The sequence below is a fragment of the Drosophila subpulchrella genome, chromosome 3L, assembly GCF_014743375.2.
Source record: "Drosophila subpulchrella strain 33 F10 #4 breed RU33 chromosome 3L, RU_Dsub_v1.1 Primary Assembly, whole genome shotgun sequence".
NCBI lineage: Eukaryota > Metazoa > Arthropoda > Insecta > Diptera > Drosophilidae > Drosophila > Drosophila subpulchrella.
In genome coordinates, this window is record NC_050612.1 from 14,864,780 (window position 1) to 14,883,456 (window position 18,677).

At 49.6% G+C, this 18,677-nt stretch overlaps 7 protein-coding genes across 7 annotated transcripts; 3 read left to right on the top strand and 4 right to left on the bottom strand.

Annotated features, from left to right (window-relative positions):
- The first annotated feature begins 92 nt into the window (after window positions 1-92).
- Window positions 93-1,587, top strand: LOC119554686 (lipid droplet-associated hydrolase). The gene is made up of 2 exons (XM_037865688.1): window positions 93-576; window positions 645-1,587. Exons 1-2 carry the CDS (start codon window positions 384-386, stop codon window positions 1,373-1,375), a joined length of 924 nt encoding a protein of 307 aa, XP_037721616.1. The 5' UTR covers window positions 93-383; the 3' UTR covers window positions 1,376-1,587.
- LOC119554683 (RNA polymerase-associated protein CTR9 homolog) lies at window positions 1,496-5,804 on the bottom strand. The gene is made up of 6 exons (XM_037865685.1): window positions 5,628-5,804; window positions 5,451-5,549; window positions 4,437-5,372; window positions 3,536-4,372; window positions 3,014-3,471; window positions 1,496-2,748 (listed from the first exon to the last, which is right to left on the bottom strand). Exons 1-6 carry the CDS (start codon window positions 5,667-5,669, stop codon window positions 1,602-1,604), a joined length of 3,519 nt encoding a protein of 1,172 aa, XP_037721613.1. The 5' UTR covers window positions 5,670-5,804; the 3' UTR covers window positions 1,496-1,601.
- Window positions 5,805-6,131: 327 nt separating this feature from the next.
- Window positions 6,132-8,580, top strand: LOC119554684 (5'-nucleotidase domain-containing protein 1). The gene has a single exon (XM_037865686.1). It carries the CDS (start codon window positions 6,271-6,273, stop codon window positions 7,879-7,881), a length of 1,611 nt encoding a protein of 536 aa, XP_037721614.1. The 5' UTR covers window positions 6,132-6,270; the 3' UTR covers window positions 7,882-8,580.
- LOC119554685 (acetyl-CoA acetyltransferase, cytosolic) lies at window positions 8,317-10,649 on the bottom strand. Its single transcript, XM_037865687.1, has 6 exons — window positions 10,495-10,649; window positions 10,278-10,399; window positions 10,095-10,207; window positions 9,600-10,029; window positions 9,346-9,531; window positions 8,317-9,290 (listed from the first exon to the last, which is right to left on the bottom strand). The coding sequence occupies exons 1-6, from the start codon at window positions 10,535-10,537 to the stop codon at window positions 9,006-9,008; spliced, it is 1,179 nt and encodes a 392-aa protein (XP_037721615.1). The 5' UTR covers window positions 10,538-10,649; the 3' UTR covers window positions 8,317-9,005.
- A 138-nt stretch (window positions 10,650-10,787) lies between these two features.
- On the top strand, window positions 10,788-12,577 carry LOC119554687 (ras-related protein Rac1). Its single transcript, XM_037865689.1, has one exon. It carries the CDS (start codon window positions 11,129-11,131, stop codon window positions 11,705-11,707), a length of 579 nt encoding a protein of 192 aa, XP_037721617.1. The 5' UTR covers window positions 10,788-11,128; the 3' UTR covers window positions 11,708-12,577.
- Window positions 12,578-13,776: 1,199 nt separating this feature from the next.
- On the bottom strand, window positions 13,777-15,190 carry LOC119552498 (calumenin-B). Its single transcript, XM_037862102.1, has 2 exons — window positions 14,634-15,190; window positions 13,777-14,466 (listed from the first exon to the last, which is right to left on the bottom strand). The coding sequence occupies exons 1-2, from the start codon at window positions 15,118-15,120 to the stop codon at window positions 13,952-13,954; spliced, it is 1,002 nt and encodes a 333-aa protein (XP_037718030.1). The 5' UTR covers window positions 15,121-15,190; the 3' UTR covers window positions 13,777-13,951.
- A 425-nt stretch (window positions 15,191-15,615) lies between these two features.
- LOC119552497 (rab5 GDP/GTP exchange factor) lies at window positions 15,616-18,292 on the bottom strand. Its single transcript, XM_037862100.1, has 4 exons — window positions 17,887-18,292; window positions 17,629-17,814; window positions 17,271-17,574; window positions 15,616-17,198 (listed from the first exon to the last, which is right to left on the bottom strand). Exons 1-4 carry the CDS (start codon window positions 18,038-18,040, stop codon window positions 15,782-15,784), a joined length of 2,061 nt encoding a protein of 686 aa, XP_037718028.1. The 5' UTR covers window positions 18,041-18,292; the 3' UTR covers window positions 15,616-15,781.
- Between the last annotated feature and the right edge of the window lie 385 nt (window positions 18,293-18,677).

Sequence of the window (18,677 nt, forward strand, 5' to 3'; positions counted from 1 at the left end):
GTTATTCATTGTAATAAAAGTACGTGCAAGGAATATATCCGCCATTCCAGAACATCTGACTCCATGATGGTCTCCAGCCCTGGTTTCCATATCAGCCGTTTTTTTACCAGACCGCCACCGCTGAACTTCTGACCTTTGGTCATTTCGACTCGAAAGATTGGCCCGTATCTTAGTATTGTCTATCCGAGCCATCAGCCCTGGCGATACCGCGCGAATCCATAAGATTCGAAAATCGGGAAACGCTGCACCTGCGGCGATTGAACAAAGGAAAAACCGGTTGCCACGGGGATTGGACAACAACGACACATCGCATCGCGTGTGAAAAGAGTTGGATCAGCACAGTTGTCGATTGATTTTCACCTGGCGCAGTTTGCCACGCCAACATGCAGGAGGCCTACGTCAACATCAACTCCATTCCCACCCACATCTTCACCTGGGGCAGGTGGATCGAGGAGACCATTACCGAGAAGGAGATCGTCATCTGCATAACCGGAAATCCGGGTCTACCAGGTTTCTACACAGAGTTTGCGGGTACTTTGCAGAAGGAGCTGGGCGATCTTCCCGTTTGGGTGATAGGTAAGAGGCCTTTACTTCCTCCATCATGGCAGCCCCTCTTGTTACTAGCACACTTGATTCCCCTCCAGGACACGCTGGCCACGATGATCCGCCAGAGGCCAGCATTCGAGAGGTCCCCCAGCTCAGCGGCAACGAGGAGCTCTTCAATCTGGACGGACAAATCCGGCATAAGATCGCCTTCATCGAGAAGTACGTGCCGAGTGATGTGAAAATCCACTTAATTGGCCACTCCATCGGTGCCTGGATGATCCTGCAGCTGCTGGAGAACGAACGGATACGGAATCGCATCCAAAAATGCTACATGCTCTTTCCCACCGTCGAGCGGATGATGGAGTCGCCGAACGGCTGGGTCTTCACCAAGGTGGCCATGCCCCTGTACTCGGTGTTCGGTTACATCTTCTTCAGCTTCTTCACCTTTCTGCCCGTGTGGCTGCGCCTGATGCTGATACAGATCTACTTCCTCATGTTCTCCATTCCACGGCAATTCCTGGGCACCGCCCTGAAGTACTCCAAGCCCTCGGTGGCCGAGAAGGTGGTGTTCCTGGCCGACGACGAGATGGCCCGCGTTCGCGGCATCCAAAGAGAGATTGTGGAACAGAATCTGGACCTTCTGAAGTTCTACTACGGCACCACCGATGGCTGGGTACCCGTCTCCTATTACGAGCAGCTCAAAAAGGACTTCCCCAAGGTGGACGCCCAGCTGGACACCAAGAAGATCTCCCACGCCTTCGTCCTACGGCATTCGCAAGCGATGGCGGGAATTGTAAGGGACATGATCCAGCAGCATCGACGCGGATGAGGTCGATGGTTTCCCTAGCCCAGATTATCAGCCCTGTCCATTTCCCCAATTCGTTTCCAACAGACTTGGAATCCGGATTAGGTTTGAACAACAATACCCATTAGCAATTCCTCCACTGCCTTCGTGTGGCAATTAGTTTGTTTTTATTAGTACCTTTCTGAAGCTCTCGAAGGAAACTCTAAATATAGTCAAAAGTGATTTAACCAGCTTGAGATGTGGTCGTGCGTTATTTTTCCGGAGATCCTGACCTACTGCGAGAACCCGATTTGGAGCGACTGCCCGAGCGTGAGCGAGAACCGGACTTCGAGCGCGATCTGGAGCGGGAACCCGACTTCGAGCGACCACGGGAGCCCGACTTTGAGCGACCACGGGAGCCCGACTTTGAGCGACCACGGGAGCCCGACTTCGAGCGACCACGGGAGCCCGATCTATCCGATTCCCCGCCAGAATCGATGCGGTTCTTTGCCCTCTTGCGCTTGGTGGCCCCATCACTGTCACTGCCGGATGCAGAGCCACTGCGGCTCCTGCTGCGCTTGCGGCTGGCAGCTCGTTCACTGCCGCTTCCAGAACCACTGCCACTCCGGCTGCCACTGCGATTGCGGCTCCTGCTGCGCTTGCGGCTGGCATCCCGCTCACTGCCGCTTCCACTGCCACTGGCACTCCTGCTGCCACTGCGATTGCGACTCCTGCTTCTGCTTCTACTCCTGCTTTTGCTGCGCTTGCCATCCGATTCGGATTCACTAGTGGAGATCGTCTCCTTGGACAGCACCTTGAGGCGCTGCTTGGCCGAGAGTTTCTCCTTGGCCTCCTTAACCGGCTTGGGCTTCTTGCCCTTCTTCTTCCCCGACTTGCCACTTGCCCTCGGCTCCTCCTCGCTGTCGCTCTCGTACTTCTCCGTTTTTCGCCTCCGTCCGCCGCTGCCCTTCTTGCGCTCCGCCTTGCTCTTCTTCTTCGTGGGACGTTCTCCCTCGCGGCGAGGACCATCGTTGTCGCTATCAGTGCCGGAGATGTAGTCATCCTTGCGCGCACGCCCGCCTCCCCTCTTGCGCTCCTTTTCCGGTGCTGAATCGGCAATGATGAGCATGTTCTTGGTCTTCTCCACGTACTCCTGCCGCTTGGCCAGCAACTGGTCCCTGGAGGTCTTGGCCTCCTCCTCGCGCCGCTTGCGCTGCTCGGCCACTTTGATCTTAAAGGCCTCGCGCTCCTCCTCCTGCTTTTGGCGCAGCGAGCGCTCCTCCTCGTCGATGCGCCTGGCACGGCCCACATGGTATTGGGCCTGGGAGAGCAGATCCTGGCAGGTGTTGGCCTCGATTCCGGCCACCTCGATGTTGAAGCGGTTCTTGTCGCCGTGCACAGACAGATATTGGAAGTATCTGTGGAAGATTAGAGAAGATATTTCAGTGCACTTTGAAACAGGAAATGTGTTTATCACTATGGTTGATTTCCACCACATTTTATATCAGTTGATAATCTAATCCTACCCGAAATTTTCCCAAATTCATGCTGATTACTTTGCATTAATCTATGATAATAAGCTGATAAGGTTTAATAGACCTCCCAGTATTCAAATTTAACAATATCTGGTGGTACCTAAACATAGGGATGACCAAACAAACAATGTTTATAGTTCAAACTTACTTTTGAGCCAGCTCTAGTTCGTGGACCGCCTGCAGCACAACTTCTAGCGTGGATTTCTCATCCTTGAGTATGGCCATGGCCAACCGTGAAAGCACCACGGCTATATTAAAGAGCAGCACAGTGTCCTGGGGAGCGACTCGGCGGGCCTTCAGTAGCACCGCCTTGGCCTCGACCAGCTTGTTGGCTCGCAGATATGCTCTTGCCAGATATTGCATCACCTCGACGTTGTTGTGCTTGTAGAACTTCTTCATGCAGTTCTCGTACATCTGGATGGCGCTGATGTACTGCTTCTGTTCTACATAAACATGCGCAATGTTCAGCCACACGTCGCAAAAGTCGGCGGTGGCCTCGCGCACCTGGGCGAAGATATCCCGCGCCTCGATCACACATCCCTTATGGGCCAGCACGGCTCCGATTCCATTGGTGGCCCAAATGTTGCGGGGATCGTTGCGGAGAACCTGGAAAGCGGAAAAATTAAAATATAATACATATATATTATGAGCTTAGTTTAACCAGACCCACCTGCTTGAATATGGCCAAAGCCTTCTCCTGGTGCTTCCTCTCCTTCTCCTTGTCCCTACTCGGCTGATGAAGTGTCTGCAGGGAAAAGTTTCCCAGGGCAATCAACGAGTAGGCATCCGTAGACGTGGCCGGATTCTTGAGGATCGTTTCAAAGTTCTTCTGTCCCAAAGCAAACTGCATCTTGGCCAAATGAAGATTTCCCAGCAACGATCTCGCGTCCGGATTATCGTTGTTTATGTTCAGGGCATCCTTGAAGAAATCGGAGGCCACGAAAATGAGACCCTTGTCCCTGGCCATGCAACCTAACCGAAGGTAGCAGTCAATATAGTTGGGATGCTCCTTGAGAATCTCCTTGTAAAGCTTGTCGGCCACATCGTAGCTGCTCATTGCCTCGTTCAGGCGGGCCAGGTTGTACTTCATGGTGACCTGAATGGACTCGTAGTACTTGACATCCTTGTCCATTTCAGAGGTAGCGTGCTTCAGGGCCGACTCCAGAGTGTTCTTGGCCATCTTCAGGTTGCCCAGGCGGTAGTGCAGCGAGGCCACATTGTTCTGAATCTCAGCGGGAATCTCATACTTGGCTTTGTCCCGCAGAATACTAGAGGCAGTGCCGTAGGCATTCAGCGAGGCTTGCAAATCGTTCTGCTCCAGGATCTGGGCCAGTTCTATCCAGGCTTCAATGTCCTCGGGGAATTGTTCGGTGACCTTCTTGAGGTGAGTCTTGGCCATGTCTCGCTTGGTTTGCGAGTTTGAGTGCGCATACAGCGATCCAAGGATCTTCATGGTCTCGTAGTTGCCCGGCTGGATTTTCAGCACCTTCTCGAAGCACTGGGCGGCCTGGAAATAGTTGCAGGGTTAGTTAGTGCTTTTAAGATTGACTAAAGGTTTTATTGCAACTTACATTTTCGGTGTCCCCCCGATAGATGTACATCTGACCCAGTCCGTAGTGCGGCAGCACAAAGTTCGCTGGCGCAATCTGGGTGGACTGGTAATAGTACTGGAAGGCCTGATCGTAGTCGCTTTGGGCGTGGAAGCTCCTGGCCAGTTGGTAACAGCTCTCGGCTCGCATCGCCTCGTTCTCGGTGTTGTGGAAGGCGTGCAGCGCCAGATGGTGGACCTTCTGATAGTCCTTCTTGAAGAAAAAGTGATTGGCCAGGTGATTGAGCACCATGGGATTGGCATTGTCGATGGTGTAGGCCTTGGAGAGCATCTGGACGCCCAGCTTGTTGGATTCCGGCTCTAGTTGATTGAGCTTGAGCACGGCCAGGCCAATCAAAGCGCCCACACACTGCTGATCCAGCTGGAGAGCGCGTTCGAAGGCCAACTTGGCCTTCTCGGGATTGCCCATCTTGAGGAAACAATGGGCCATGCCAATCCTCACGTTCGCCGGGCAATTCGGATTGGTACGCAAGGCCTTCTTGTAGAAGGCCATGGCTCCGCGGTAATCCTTGCGATTGAAGGCTATGCAGGCCTTGCCCAGCAGCGAGGGAATATTCGAGGGGGACTGGTTGAGCACAAAGTTGAACTGGGCATCCGCCTGGTCCATCTTATCGCCCTCCAGCAGACAGAAGTAGGCCCTGCCCAGCAGATGGCTCTGGTCGTACATGATGATCTTGTCGGCACTGGTGTACAGGTTGGTGGCCTTCATGAAGAGCTCGCGCTTCTTGTCCTTGGACTTCTCGCGGTACGCCTCCTGGACATAATGGGCGGCGAGCATGTCCAGGGCGCGCATGAGGTCCTTGTCCGAGTCGCGGTAATCCCTAGTGGCGTCATCGCTGCGCGACTCCTCCAGCAGCGTGACAAAGTCCTCCGTCTTCTTTTGCTTGTAGTAGGCCAGCTGAAAATATAAAAAAAGATGTACATATATACCTGGCCATGTGGATCATCTTGATTTTTAGTTGGCTTTTCAACTTACCGCCACATTGACCCACACATGCAGGGGTGCCCGCTCCTGCTTCAGAATGCTCAGCACCTCCGGGCAGTCGGGCAGTTGATCCGGGTCTACCTCGATCACCTAAGTTGGGGACAAAAACGATGGTAATAAGGCACCAAAAACTGCGATTCCATTGCGATCCCCGAAAGCAAAGTTTACCTCATCGGTGTCCTGCAAGGGAATCTCTATGCAGTTGGACATGGTTGCGTTCGTGGTGGCCTTGAGCCAACAGCCTGAGCGGGGAAAAACGGTTTTCTGGCCCCGAAACTCTTAAAAATTTGCGAAAATCAGCACAAACTAGCAAGAAACTATCTTTTCTCCATTCCGGTACGCTTGCTAGAGATGGCAGAAGAGTCGATTACTGACAGCGATACTTCACCTGCTATCGAGTTTCGATACCGATGCTTGCCTGTACCAGAGATGGCGACTCACCTCGTTTCAAGCCAAGTGTGTTGCACTTTGTATTATTACTCCTTTGACATATTTCCCAAAACAAGTAATTAATATCAAATCAATATCAAATTAATCAGAAACATTACCTCAGAAACCTTTACCACTTGTGAGCTGCATTTACTCATTTTACTGTTCAATTCTGTTTCATACATCTAGCTACTTTTGGCTACAGCCAATGGCTCGGCACTGATTGACTAGAAGGGTTGGCAACTCTGGCAGTTGTAGACAAAAGAAATGTATAGATAGAAAATGATGTTGTCAAAACCACCCGAAAGATAGTGAAATTCTGCTTAGTTATAAATTGAGATCACGCGGAGGACAAGTGAGATGTGCTAGCCGATAAGATAAGATGCTGGCCCTGGGCAGAACGGCCTCCTTGGGCGCCCTTTCCGCCCGCCCCCTCGCCATTTGCCACCTGGCAACGCGAACGAAAACAAAAACAAACGAACACAAACAGGGGCAGCAAACAGATGTTTGTCTCCTGTTACGCAATCCCCACAAATTGGCGCAAAATTCAATGACGCCGCCTGTCAGAGCAGCGCCGGCAGCTGTGGGCACAGGAATAGCAACACATTCACACTCGCAGCAGACGAGCAGGCGCCTCCACATCTCGTCAGCGGATAAGTCACGATATTCGGCCAGCACCATTATGACCACCTACCACAAGGAGCTGCTCCTCAAGGACTACGACATAGTGGGCTTCGATCTGGACGGCACCCTGCTGCGCTACAATCTCCGCGAGATGTCTGCGCTGATCTATGGGGTGCTCAAGCAGTTCCTAGTGGAACAAAGGGGCTACGACAAGGAGCTGCTGGCTCAACCACTCAATCTGGACTTCCTGCAGAAGGGCCTGTTCCTCGACGGGCCGCGTGGCAATGTCCTGAAGCTAAGCAACGAGGCCCAGATCCTGCGAGCCACCCACGGCACTCGCCTCCTGAGCGACACGGAAATCCAGGCCATCTATGGACAAGATCGGAAATGGGACATCACCACCGCCTTCTACAGGGATCCCCTGTCCACCTGGAACGGTGAGGCGTCCACGCAGATGCGCTCGCTTCTTGATTACTTCGATATGCCCAGTGCCTTGGTCTTTGCCCAGGCAGTGGATCTGGTGGATAGGTCGGAGAGGAAGCCAGAGGCGGGGGAGGAGTACCAGGTGTGGCAGGATGTGCAGGCGGGCCTGATGAACATCTATAGTCGAGAGCACTTTAGCAACGACAAGAGCCTGTATTTCAAAAGCATGCGAGCGGAACCTGAAAGATTTGTGCTCCAAACGGACGCCAGCGTGATGAAATGGCTGGGGGAGCTGCGAAAATCGGGCAAGAAACTATTCCTGCTCACCGGCTCCAATGTGGACTTTGCCAATTTGACGGCCACCCAAGCGCTGGGCAAGGATTGGCGCAAATACTTTGAGTTCGTGGTGACGTACGCCAAGAAACCGGGTTTCTTTACCCTGCAGCGGCCTTTCATGCAGGTGGATGTGGATAAACTGGCGGAGCTGCCGCAGGAGGCGGAAGAAATAAGGGCGGGCGAGGTCTACTCCCAGGGAAACTGGCATCAGCTACATGCTGCCATGGCCAAGATGCTCCACAAGGAGCCATCCCAGGCCAAGGCACTGTATTTCGGTGACAACATTGTGCAGGATGTTTACACGCCGGTCAAGCACCGCGACTTCGATGCCGTGGCCATAGCGGAGGAGCTGCTCCTGGAGGACGGTAAGTATCCGTATGCCGCCGAGTTGGACTCCCAGCTGTGGGGCTCGTACTTCGCTCTGGACTGCACACCCACCCTCTGGGCCAGCTTCATCAGCAGCTACGCCCAGTTGTGCGTGCCCTCGGTGGAGCAAGTGGCGCAGACTTCGCCAGACCAGCGGATCATCTGCTCCAATCCGTATGGCTTCAGTCCGCGGCTGCCCAAGGAGCTGGAGACCGTGCAGCTGAAGAGCTGCTGGCGGGGATGAGGGGGTGGCTGACCTGCTATCTTCCCCCTGCAGACAATAAACGACCTGCGATCCCGGGACGCAGTTAATCCGATAACGCTTCTTTCAGCTTCAAAATTCATACGTACAGACAATTGTATTTGATAATAGCAATAAACAACGCGATCTTCTGGAATATTCAATTAGCACATACAGTGCATGCCATAGCTATAAGGTTTTTCGAAATTCACTAAGATTAATTGTTTTCAGGGATTATTTGAGTATACAAAAAGAGTCCATAACCAATTCAATTGTTAATGCTAGACATGATTCATCAATTCTAAGTATTTCGACTATTTTATTAAAATCCTTATCTTATTTCGGTTTACGACTTCCGAGGTCTTATTCCAAAGTCCAAAGTAAGGACCGATACGTGCACAAATATTGGATACGTAAATCAACATACTACTGCAATTGTTAATACATTAAATAGTTTAATAACCGAAAGTTTTAATATACTTTAGCCCAATTTATTGTATAAGCTAACATTTAATAGCACGATAAGCTACTAATTTTCCAAACCTACACGTTTTATAATGATGCCATGCCTTTTTGAGTATATATAGTTAAGGATTGACACGTTGTGAAACTGAATCGCTAATTTAATTCACAGTGTAGAAAAAATTGCATGTGTACCAGAGAAACTAAAAGCAAATAAAACGGGGTTGTGCATCATCATAACAAATGCTTTTTATAAACAATTGAGGCAATTCAGGAAAATTAAACAATTGCATTTTCCAGGAATACAAAGCAAACTGTGTTTCGCTTCTCCACTTAAGATGATGTGTTCCAAATCAAGTTCAAATGCTTTTTACAAACAATTGACGCAGTTCAGGAAAATTGAACAATTGAATTTTCCAGGAATACAAAGCAAACTGTGTTTCGCTTTATCACTTAAGATGAGGTGTTCCAAATCAAGGCCAATTGAAAATTCAACTAAAAATTAGTTTTAATTGAGTACACTTTGTGACTGAGCTTGTGACATGGGTTGTGCCTATAAGTAAGTACGTGGGAATACTACGTGATCGAGAATATAGAAACTTTACACTTAAGTGGGAGACGGAAATAGGCAATAAATATGTAGCTGGGATGACGATGAGAGGGGATTAGAGGACCCGCTCCACGGCCAGGGCGATTCCCATGCCGCCACCGATGCAGAGCGATGCAATGCCTCGACTTCCGCCAGTGCGCTCCAGGGCGTAGAGCAGAGTGACCAGGACACGGGCACCCGAAGCGCCAATCGGATGACCCAGGGCAATGGCACCGCCATTAACATTCACCTTGCTGGCGTCCAGCTGCAGGTCCTGCAGCACGGCAAGGGATTGGGCGGCGAAGGCTTCGTTGAGCTCGTACAGATCCACTTCCTCGCGCTTCCAGTTGATCTTCGTTAGCTAAGGGAGGGGAGATCTCAGTAAATGCAGAATAATTAAATTTCTCCATGTATACCAGGGCTTCCACTGCGGTGACTGGCCCCAGACCCATCACCTTGGGCTCAATGCCACTCTGCGTCCAGCCCACAATCTTTGCCAGCGGTTTCAGGCCCTTCTTGGCCACCTCCTCGCCAGACATTAGCAGCACGGCGGCGGCGGAATCGTTGACGCCAGAGGCATTGCCAGCGGTTATGGAGCCGCCCTAAATAAACAGGAGAAAGTGGGTTAGCCATTGTTGTGTTTATCTTTGCCTCTTCTTATGAAACCCACTTCTTTGAAGGCTGCCCGCAGCTTCTGTATGCCCTCAACGGTGCTGCCCGCCTTGATGTACTCATCCTTGCTGAAGATCTGCGTGCCCTTGCGATCCTTCACCTCCACGGGCACAATCTCCTTGTCGAAGTAGCCACTTTTCTGGGCCTCCTCCGCGCGATTTTGTGACTGCACGGCATAGGCGTCCTGGGCCTCGCGACTGATTTGGTATTTCTCTGCCAGATTCTCGGCGGTGATGCCCATGTGTATGTTCTCCATGGCGTCGGTGAGGCCGTCGTGGATCATCGAGTCCACCAAGGTGCCGGGGCCCATTTTGACGCCCTGCCGCAGGTGCATGACGTGTGGAGCGAGGGACATGCTCTCCTGGCCGCCGGCCACCACAATCTGTGCGTCTCCCGAGCGGATGGCCTGGTAACCCAGGGCCACAGTTCTGGAAAGGATTGCAAGCGGCATAAGTAGCTGAACATCTCTATGGGACGGGATGGGCAAACCCACTTCAAGCCGGAGCCACAGAGCATATTGATGCCGTAGGCGGGCACCTGGATGGGCAGACCCGCCTTGAGGGACGCCTGTCGAGCGGGATTTTGACCCTGACCGGCGGTTAGTGCCTGACAAAGGAATTTACATAACAAAAAGAATGGTGAAACGGGCGTAAACAAATGGTAATTGCGAACCTACCTGGCCCAAGATCACCTCGCTGACCTGTTGGCCCTCCACGTTGGCCCGCCGGAGCACCTCCTGGATCACCACGCTTCCCAGATCGGAGGCCTTCAGTTTGGAAAGCGATCCATTAAAGCTACCTGTTGATTGTTTGGATTGGACAAACAGAAAGAGAAAGTTTCCCAATTGGAAGTGGCATGTCATGTGTGGAACGGCTGGTTTGTATGGGCTTTACCTATGGGCGTGCGGGCGGCGGAGACGATGAACACGTCAGACATTCTGGCTAAGCGATGGACAGGTGTTTACGACTTGGCTAATGGGCAGCAAAATAGATTCTAATTTTCGAAAAATTGGCTGGCGAAAATGTGACCAGGTTGAGCCAGAACACACTCGTGGCCCATTATTTCGGTATATACTGAAATAAATGGTCTCACAAAAAACTACGGTGGGTGGCGCGGCTAAGTTAGCGAGGACACTCACCCTCTTGGTATATTTGGTATAACAAGTATGTTTCTTGGAGCCGGACGGTATTATCCGTTAACTATTCCGCGGTCACACTGCAGTACACAGAAAATTTACATTTTTGTTGAGAAAATTAGGGAATTAAACGCACAAAAGGCGAGTTAAAGAGGCCCGAAACGCGCAGCGCGATTATCAATCGCCCCGAGGACCAACAGGCAGTGCAGAAGGAGACCGCGGAACAGGGATAGCCAGGACAAGGGCCAACGAAAGCAACAGCCCTCCGCCGCCGCCGCCCAAAAAGAGAGGAGAAAAAAAAAACGACTGAGGACTGCCAACCAGCCACAAGAAGAAGCACCCCCGCAATCGGCCAACTCCAGAGCCCAAGGAATCCTACAGCCTAGAGCACCATGCAGGCGATCAAGTGCGTCGTTGTGGGCGACGGAGCCGTGGGAAAGACCTGCCTGCTGATCAGCTACACGACCAATGCCTTTCCCGGCGAGTACATACCCACCGTTTTCGACAACTATTCGGCCAATGTGATGGTGGACGCCAAGCCCATCAATCTGGGCCTCTGGGATACGGCTGGGCAGGAGGATTACGATAGGCTGAGGCCACTGTCCTATCCCCAGACCGATGTCTTCCTCATCTGCTTCTCGCTGGTGAATCCGGCCTCGTTCGAGAACGTGCGGGCCAAATGGTATCCGGAGGTGCGCCATCACTGCCCCAGCACACCCATCATCCTGGTGGGCACCAAGCTGGATTTGCGCGACGACAAGAACACAATCGAGAAGCTGCGCGACAAGAAGCTGGCGCCCATCACCTATCCACAGGGACTGGCCATGGCCAAGGAGATCGGGGCGGTAAAGTATCTAGAGTGCTCGGCCCTGACGCAGAAGGGACTGAAGACCGTCTTCGATGAGGCCATACGGTCCGTTCTGTGCCCCGTGCTGCAGCCCAAGTCCAAGCGCAAGTGCGCCCTGCTCTAAAAGAGTTGTTAGAGAGCCGGAGTTCCCCGCCAGCCCCTCGATGGACTCTGTTTAAACGTAATATTATTAACTATAAAAGAGAACATTATGTAACCTAAGCGTTGGCCAGGCTAAATGGCTGATCCGTAGTTTCTTTGTTACAACTTTGCCACTAATTTCCGCTGCTACAAGGGGCACTTGCCTGCCCCCCGTTCAAACTCTTGCTTTCGTTTCGTTCCGAGTTCGTTTCGTGTGTTCTGTAATTCATAATCCAATTCTGTTTACCCGTGCATTAATTTCAACTAAAAGTTACAAGCGAGATGTTTCTAGATAAAATGGAGAACTATAAACTCTAACTGTATTTTGTATTATTTAATAACTTTTGTAATTAAAATTAATGTTGTAAAACTGAGGTAAAACCAAAAACAAAAAACATAAAAGAAGCGAAAACCTAAAAAAAATGTGAGACGTGGACGAGAATAGCCGCATAAAGAGCATAAAGCATAGATGTCGCCTGTTGATCGAAGGTCCTCCAGCCAGGATCGGAATATTGAGTCAGTAAAGTAAACGTTCCATTGCAATTACACTTACATTATTACATACTTGTATTTAGATGTTGTTGGATATCGAAGCGACGACGCGGGCAGGTAACAACTTTTTAAACTTTTGCTAGATCCAGGAACTATCAATATTTATATATACATGTATGTATAAGATGAAAAGTCCTTCGTATACTATGTACTGAAATTAAAGGCATCAAACTGAGCAACTTTGAATACTTTGTATTTTAAAACAACAGATATTCAAGAAAACCAACAGCAACAAAACAAGAACGAAACCAAGATAATTATATAAATGTGTCTATTTCAATGGAAATCAATAAAGCATAAATAAAAGGAATTCGATTTGTTTACTGGAGATATTTTCCAAGCTCGGGTCAGTGGACTTTCAAGTATTTGTTTGGGATACGATCTGAGCTATTTTCATATTCCAGCTTGAAATGATGGCTAGAACTTGATTTATGAACTAAGACTATGCAAATAAGATAGAATTATGAATGGAAAAGAGCGTATTACTAGTTTCAGCTGGGCTTATTCTTGTAGAGTCGATTTATCTCAATTGGCGCTGGGTTCTGCGCTGTTCTTCTCCAAGATCTGAACAGCATGCGAACAATCTTACATTCAATAGTTTATGCAGGCTGTAAATCGCTTATCAAACTTTAATTGTCAATGGCTGACATCACGAGAGCTCACTGTACCCAAAAACGGAGACGGACTTATCAGCGCCCGAAAAAGAATTATTTGCTTATCTCGGCGAAAGTCGAGAACCAAAAATAATCTAAATCAGCTTGAAACAAAGTAACCGATTCTTATAGCCCCTCTTCTGATCATGTCTGGTTTTACACAGAAACACTTTGGGATATCTGGAAAAGTGTTAGATGGGAAAAGATTATATTTTTTCATTCTTTTCTTGTACATATTTTAAATTTGATTACATATCTTATTTTTGTAAATACCATTTAGTTCTTGTTCATAAATTTCGGTGTACCTGATCAGAATAGTTGAAAATGTTTGGTAGGGTCAGGTTTTAAAAAATAAGCATTGGTAGAAAAAATTAAAATAATATATTTGCTATTTTTTGTATTGATAAAAGCATTTTATTGAACACATTAAAACAAAAATTGAAATGTTAAGTATTAGTTAAAAATTAAGTCTTGCATCCCTTCGTATTAAAAAAAATATTTTAGAGAGCACAGGAAAATAATTGTTATAAAAACTAGTTATGAAGGGATACGTCTGGAATGCACAACAACGACTCTGACTTTTCCCCCAGTGTACGCTCTCCCCTTCAGTTTCTGTGTGTGTGTTATTTGGAATGTTCTCGCAGCTGGAAATAAACCGGGCTACAGCGAAAATCATTTATGTTTATATGTTACACAGGCAAATGCGGCGTATCTGAGATTCGGGGCAAAGCGGAGGGGTCAAGTTGCGGCATGTGTGAGCGGATGGGGCGTTCGTTCCGGTGACGTGGCCATTGATGCTCCGAGCTGACGTGGACGCCTTTCAATTAAACAAATCACCTCAAATCAATTAGCTGTGGTGGTGCCAAATGGGCCCCTTCATTCGAGTCGGTTTATAATGCACTTTCAATGGTCTTAAGAACTAGGCAAGTTTTACAAGTTATTTGGCATGCGAAGTGGGAGATTCATAGGATCAATCTTAATCTCAGGGATGCTGGTTATTTGGTCAGTGGCCCTAGAACTCTCTAGAACTCGTCGTGGCGGGCCAAAGCCTCGCCGAAATCGGTGGCCTGGGAGCCCACGAAAACGTCGTATTTGTCCAATACTTCCTCCTTGGTCAACTTCTCGTCGTGATCCGCATCGGCCTCGAACAGCAGGTGCTTGGCCTCCGCCTCCGAATGATCAAAGTCGTTGGGCGCAATCCACTGCCTAACCTCCTCCTCGTTCAAGTAGCCATCTTTGTCCAGGTCGCGGTGCTCGGAGAACGACTCCCTCTCGTTGGCCACCCACTCGGGCTCCACGTCCTCCTCGCCCGCCGAGCGGTACATGTCACCAATGTACTCGTCCACCGAGATCTTGCCATCGTTGTCCTTGTCCAAGTCGGAGAAGGTCTCCTGCAGCACCACGGCCTTCATGCTGGGGTGCTCCTCGGGATGCAGGAAGGCAGTGAACTCCTCCCTGGTGAGATTGTCGTCCAGATCCTTGTCGGCCGCCGCCCAGCGGTTGCGATCGCGCTTCAGCAGGCTCTTGTAGCTGATTCCTGCGAAGAGAACAAAGGATGGGAATCAAAATGATGAATTTACTTGGGGACAAAGTGATTCACATGATGGAAGGTAACCTAAAGTAGTTAAAAGTATCTTGTAATTTAGAACCAGGAAGTACTAAGTTTTTTAGACTGATATGTTAAGATCTATAATAGCTACTCACCATTTTCTTCCTGCTCCCTCTCCTCGCTGCTCAAATCGTCCATGAAACCATACACCGTCTTCCTGTAGGAATCCCAGCTGATGGTGTTGTTGTTCTCCGGATTGTGTTGCCTCCACAGGCGACCCACATCCTCCTCGATGTAGCGCCTCTGGGTGTAGGCGATCCAGTTCTTCAGCTCCGGCAGCGTGACGAGCCCGTCCTTGTCCTCATCGATGCGATCGACAATCAGGCCCAATCTCCGCCTGCTCTCCTCCGGCGTCAGGGTGTCGAACTTCTTGGACTCGTCGGGACCCAGGAAGGCCTCGTGGTCGAACTGGGCGTTGTGCTCGCCCCCATCGAAGTGCTTGGCGTGCAGGGAGTCGTGCTCGAGGGGATTGTAGGGCGGCACCTCTTCCGGAATGCTGGAGGCACTCGCTCCACTTATCGCCACCGCCGTCGCCGTCAGCGCAACAACAAGTAGCAGCATCTGAGTTCCGGTTCTTGCCATTTTCCGCTGGCGTCCGTTCGGTTCGAAAGGCTTACTGAGAATAGTTCGTGGGAGATTGGGATTCAGATTCGAACCAAACACAAACTCTCGGGTTGCTCTGGCAGTGTTGGAAAACGTAGGGGGACCAGTGATGACAAGGTGGCGGGAGAAAGAGTTTCAAATCGTTTCACTATGTAAATTAACATGATCTCGAATTTTACTACAGACTATGTTATTATTTTGAATACAGTACGAAAACGGATAGTAAAAAGTACTCAAACTTTGACTGAAGAACAAGTTATAGTTGGAGAAATGTCTAAAAAAATGTTTTCTTTTTAATTACTCAAAATAAACAATTTTATTAAGAAGTTAAGTAAATGTAAAAAAAAGAATATAAAGAAATTGAGAATATTAAGCGGAAGATATGTTTTAATTTCAAAACAATTTCAATTTTTGTCCAAGCCAGCGTACCCCACTTACAAAATATAAATATAAGGAAGCAATGTGTGTACTTCCTTGGTTTTTGATTGAATTTATTTAAAGTCCTTTCTGTAAAGCTATTTAATTGTACAAATAAATATGTGCAAACTGAAGCGATGGGCTAGCTACAATATATCACTTATCTCTATTTACATTCGTGTAGGTGCTGCCGGGAGGCCTCGAAACTGGGTGCTTTAGGCAATTATTTGGGTGGCTCAGCGCCGTCCTGTCCCAGCGAACTAAAGTCTCCCGTGTTGCAGGAGATGCTGGGAATATCGAAATTCGAGAAGCCCCTATAGTTGGCCACCTCGGGCTTCAAAGGGGATGGAAGGAGGACAGCTGTCCCGGGCACTTCGCTGTCTATCAGACTATCCGTGGTGCTGTCCAGCAGACTGGTCTCCGGCAGAGCTGAAGGCGGCTGATTAACTGGCCCTTTTTGTGCCAATGGGTCGAATTCGTCGAGATTCAGCTTGGAATCATCCGCCGTGCTGTTTTCGCCACTCTGATCCGACAAATCAAAGTCGTAGTTAATGTTGGTCAGGCCTCCTTGAAACTCGGAGCCCAGCATGAGCACATCGGAGGAGGAGGGCTCCTCCAAAAGGGAAACGGAATCAAAAGCGGTGTAGCTGAAGATTGGAGATGCAAAGAGGTTGTCGGCTGGCTGAATATTCTGCTGCAGCGGCGACAGACGACCCATTGAAACCACACTCGTGTCCTTCAAGGATAATCCAGCGCCTTCGGGGGCTATTATAGGCTTTGCCAGGCCACCAACTGCAGTCAGTGATTGGGAGGTCAACGTACCGCCGCCGCCGCTCAGCACATTCGCCTGATAATGACCGGCTTCGCTTTCGTTGAGGAGGTGAGCCCGGGCCTGGCCAATCAGAAAGGCGGGTGTTTTGATGGGCAGCAGGTTGAGTGGTGCCTTGGCAATCACCGTGTCCACTCGCTCGGTAACCTCTCTTTGAAAATCAATAAGCTCCATTTCAAAAGATGTAATTCTGGAGCTGATCAGCGCGTTCCTCTTCTGCAGTTCCTCCATCCGCTTCATGTTCTCGGATATCAGGTGAAGACTCTCGCAGGCCAACAGGGCGCTTTCCCAGGGCGTACTGTAGGCCTGCTGACCGGACATCAAAGCTTCGAACTCCTCGCTACTGATGCCCAGACTCTCGCCATTCAGATTCTCAATGAAGGCAATGGCCGAGCAGAGATTGGTGAAGTAGTAGCCGCTCTCGCCGCTCATCACCCGCGCAGCATTTGTGAAGCGCGTGACAAAATTGATGTTGCTGTGGAGTCGCACAGGATTGGCCTTAAGCACCACGAATATCAGGGCGGGCAGGAAGTCATCCGCACTCGCAGGTCCACCAGTGGCCCGCTTCAGGAGCTCGAAGATGTGCCTGCAGCAGCGCCAAGTGCACTGCAGCTTCTCCTGCGGCGAGTAATACGAATCGATGCCCACCAACTCGGAGATGGCATTGTACACCAGATCCCTGGCCTCCGAGTTGACCTCATCGATGCTGCAGTCCAGATGCTTGGCTGTAATCCAGCTCAGCTTGCGAATACGCTTCTGAACCTTCACATCGCTGTCTTCATCGGTTGTAAAATAGGGACTAAAGAGGAATCTGGAAGAAGGGAGAGTTATCCGGGACTTAGAGATAAGTACTCCACTGATATATGACTTCTGGATGACTCACTTGTGGTTCTGCGTCATCACCACTTTCTCAAAGAAGTCGATGGCACTGTCGCGATCCTCGTTGGTGGCTATCTCGAAGCTGGGATCGTTGTGCACGGTGTCCGAGACCTTGGTGTAGGCATTTTGCACCAAATCCGATAGTTCATTGATGTTTTTGCCGCCATTTCCGTTCATATACTTGCGTATTTCGGTGTCTAAACGCTGGATTTCCAGCTTGAGTTTGCGCTTGCCATCGTCGGGAATGCGCAGCTGGCGCAACTGCAGCAGGAACTGATCCTCGGGCACATGACCCCGCTGCTGGGTAACTAAGTAGCACAAAACGATAAGCTTTGGGAGGGAGTATGACTATGGAAAATTACTTTTTTGGGCTCCAGCTTGTAGGGTCTTCTGCAGGACAGCGGTGAATTTTTTCTTTTGTAGCGTTCCCGAGAGGTCCTCCTTCTTGACCGGCTGCTGCTCCGATTTCCCATGGCTATGTCCATGTTGTGGGGATCTTCGATCCAAGGAAGCACTAGAGGATCCCGGGCCCGTTTCGCCTGCCTTCTCTGTAAAGTAGCACTTCATGACTGACTGCTCTATGGGGTTATGGATACCTACAGTCCGCCTAGGGGACTTACGCTTCAACTTCCGCTGCTTATCGTGGAACTTCTCGCGGTAACACTTGGAACACAGGCCATCGTTCTGGGGAGTCCCGTAGAAACCGCAGCCCATGCGGCACTTCAGGTCCTGCTGCCCCAGGCGCAAGGAAGGAGGTCGCGCCGCCGTCGACATCTCGGGTGTTTGGCTATGGAGTGGTGGCCTCTTATCTCCGGGAATCCCTTTGTTTCCTCTTGTTTTCGTGGGCCGCTTATTCGCTGACCGGTATAAAAATTAGTTCATCAGCAAAAAACAAATAGCACATATTTTATAGTTCCAGCAAATAAAGTTCCTTCCCAATCAATCAATTTTACAAAATTTACAAAAAAAAACAAAACAGCAAAATAGAAGAGTCAGATTCTCAGACGTAAGAAAACGTAAGTGTCGGTAAAAAAGGGAGATGCAAGATGAACGTAAGTGTCAACAGAACGTAAGCCACCGTAAGTGTAAATTGGAGATAAATAATACGCATGCAGACAGCGTTGCCAGACAGTTAGCTAGGGGTGGCACATCGTGCAGTAGTTAGAGATGAGCTGGTTCGCCGGCTTTTAGTTACCGCCCATGAAATGAAACCAGTTTGGTTCTTTTAAGGGGATTCCCAAAAATAAAAGGAAGGATTCCTTTCTATGCGACTCGTGCACAGTGTGAACCGCCTAACGCAATGAAAAATTTAATGAAAGGAATATACACTACTTTTATCTTTAGTCCAACTGTTTTCCATAAATTTACCTTTTCAATATAAATGCAAACTTTCTTAAAAATAGAGTGTTAA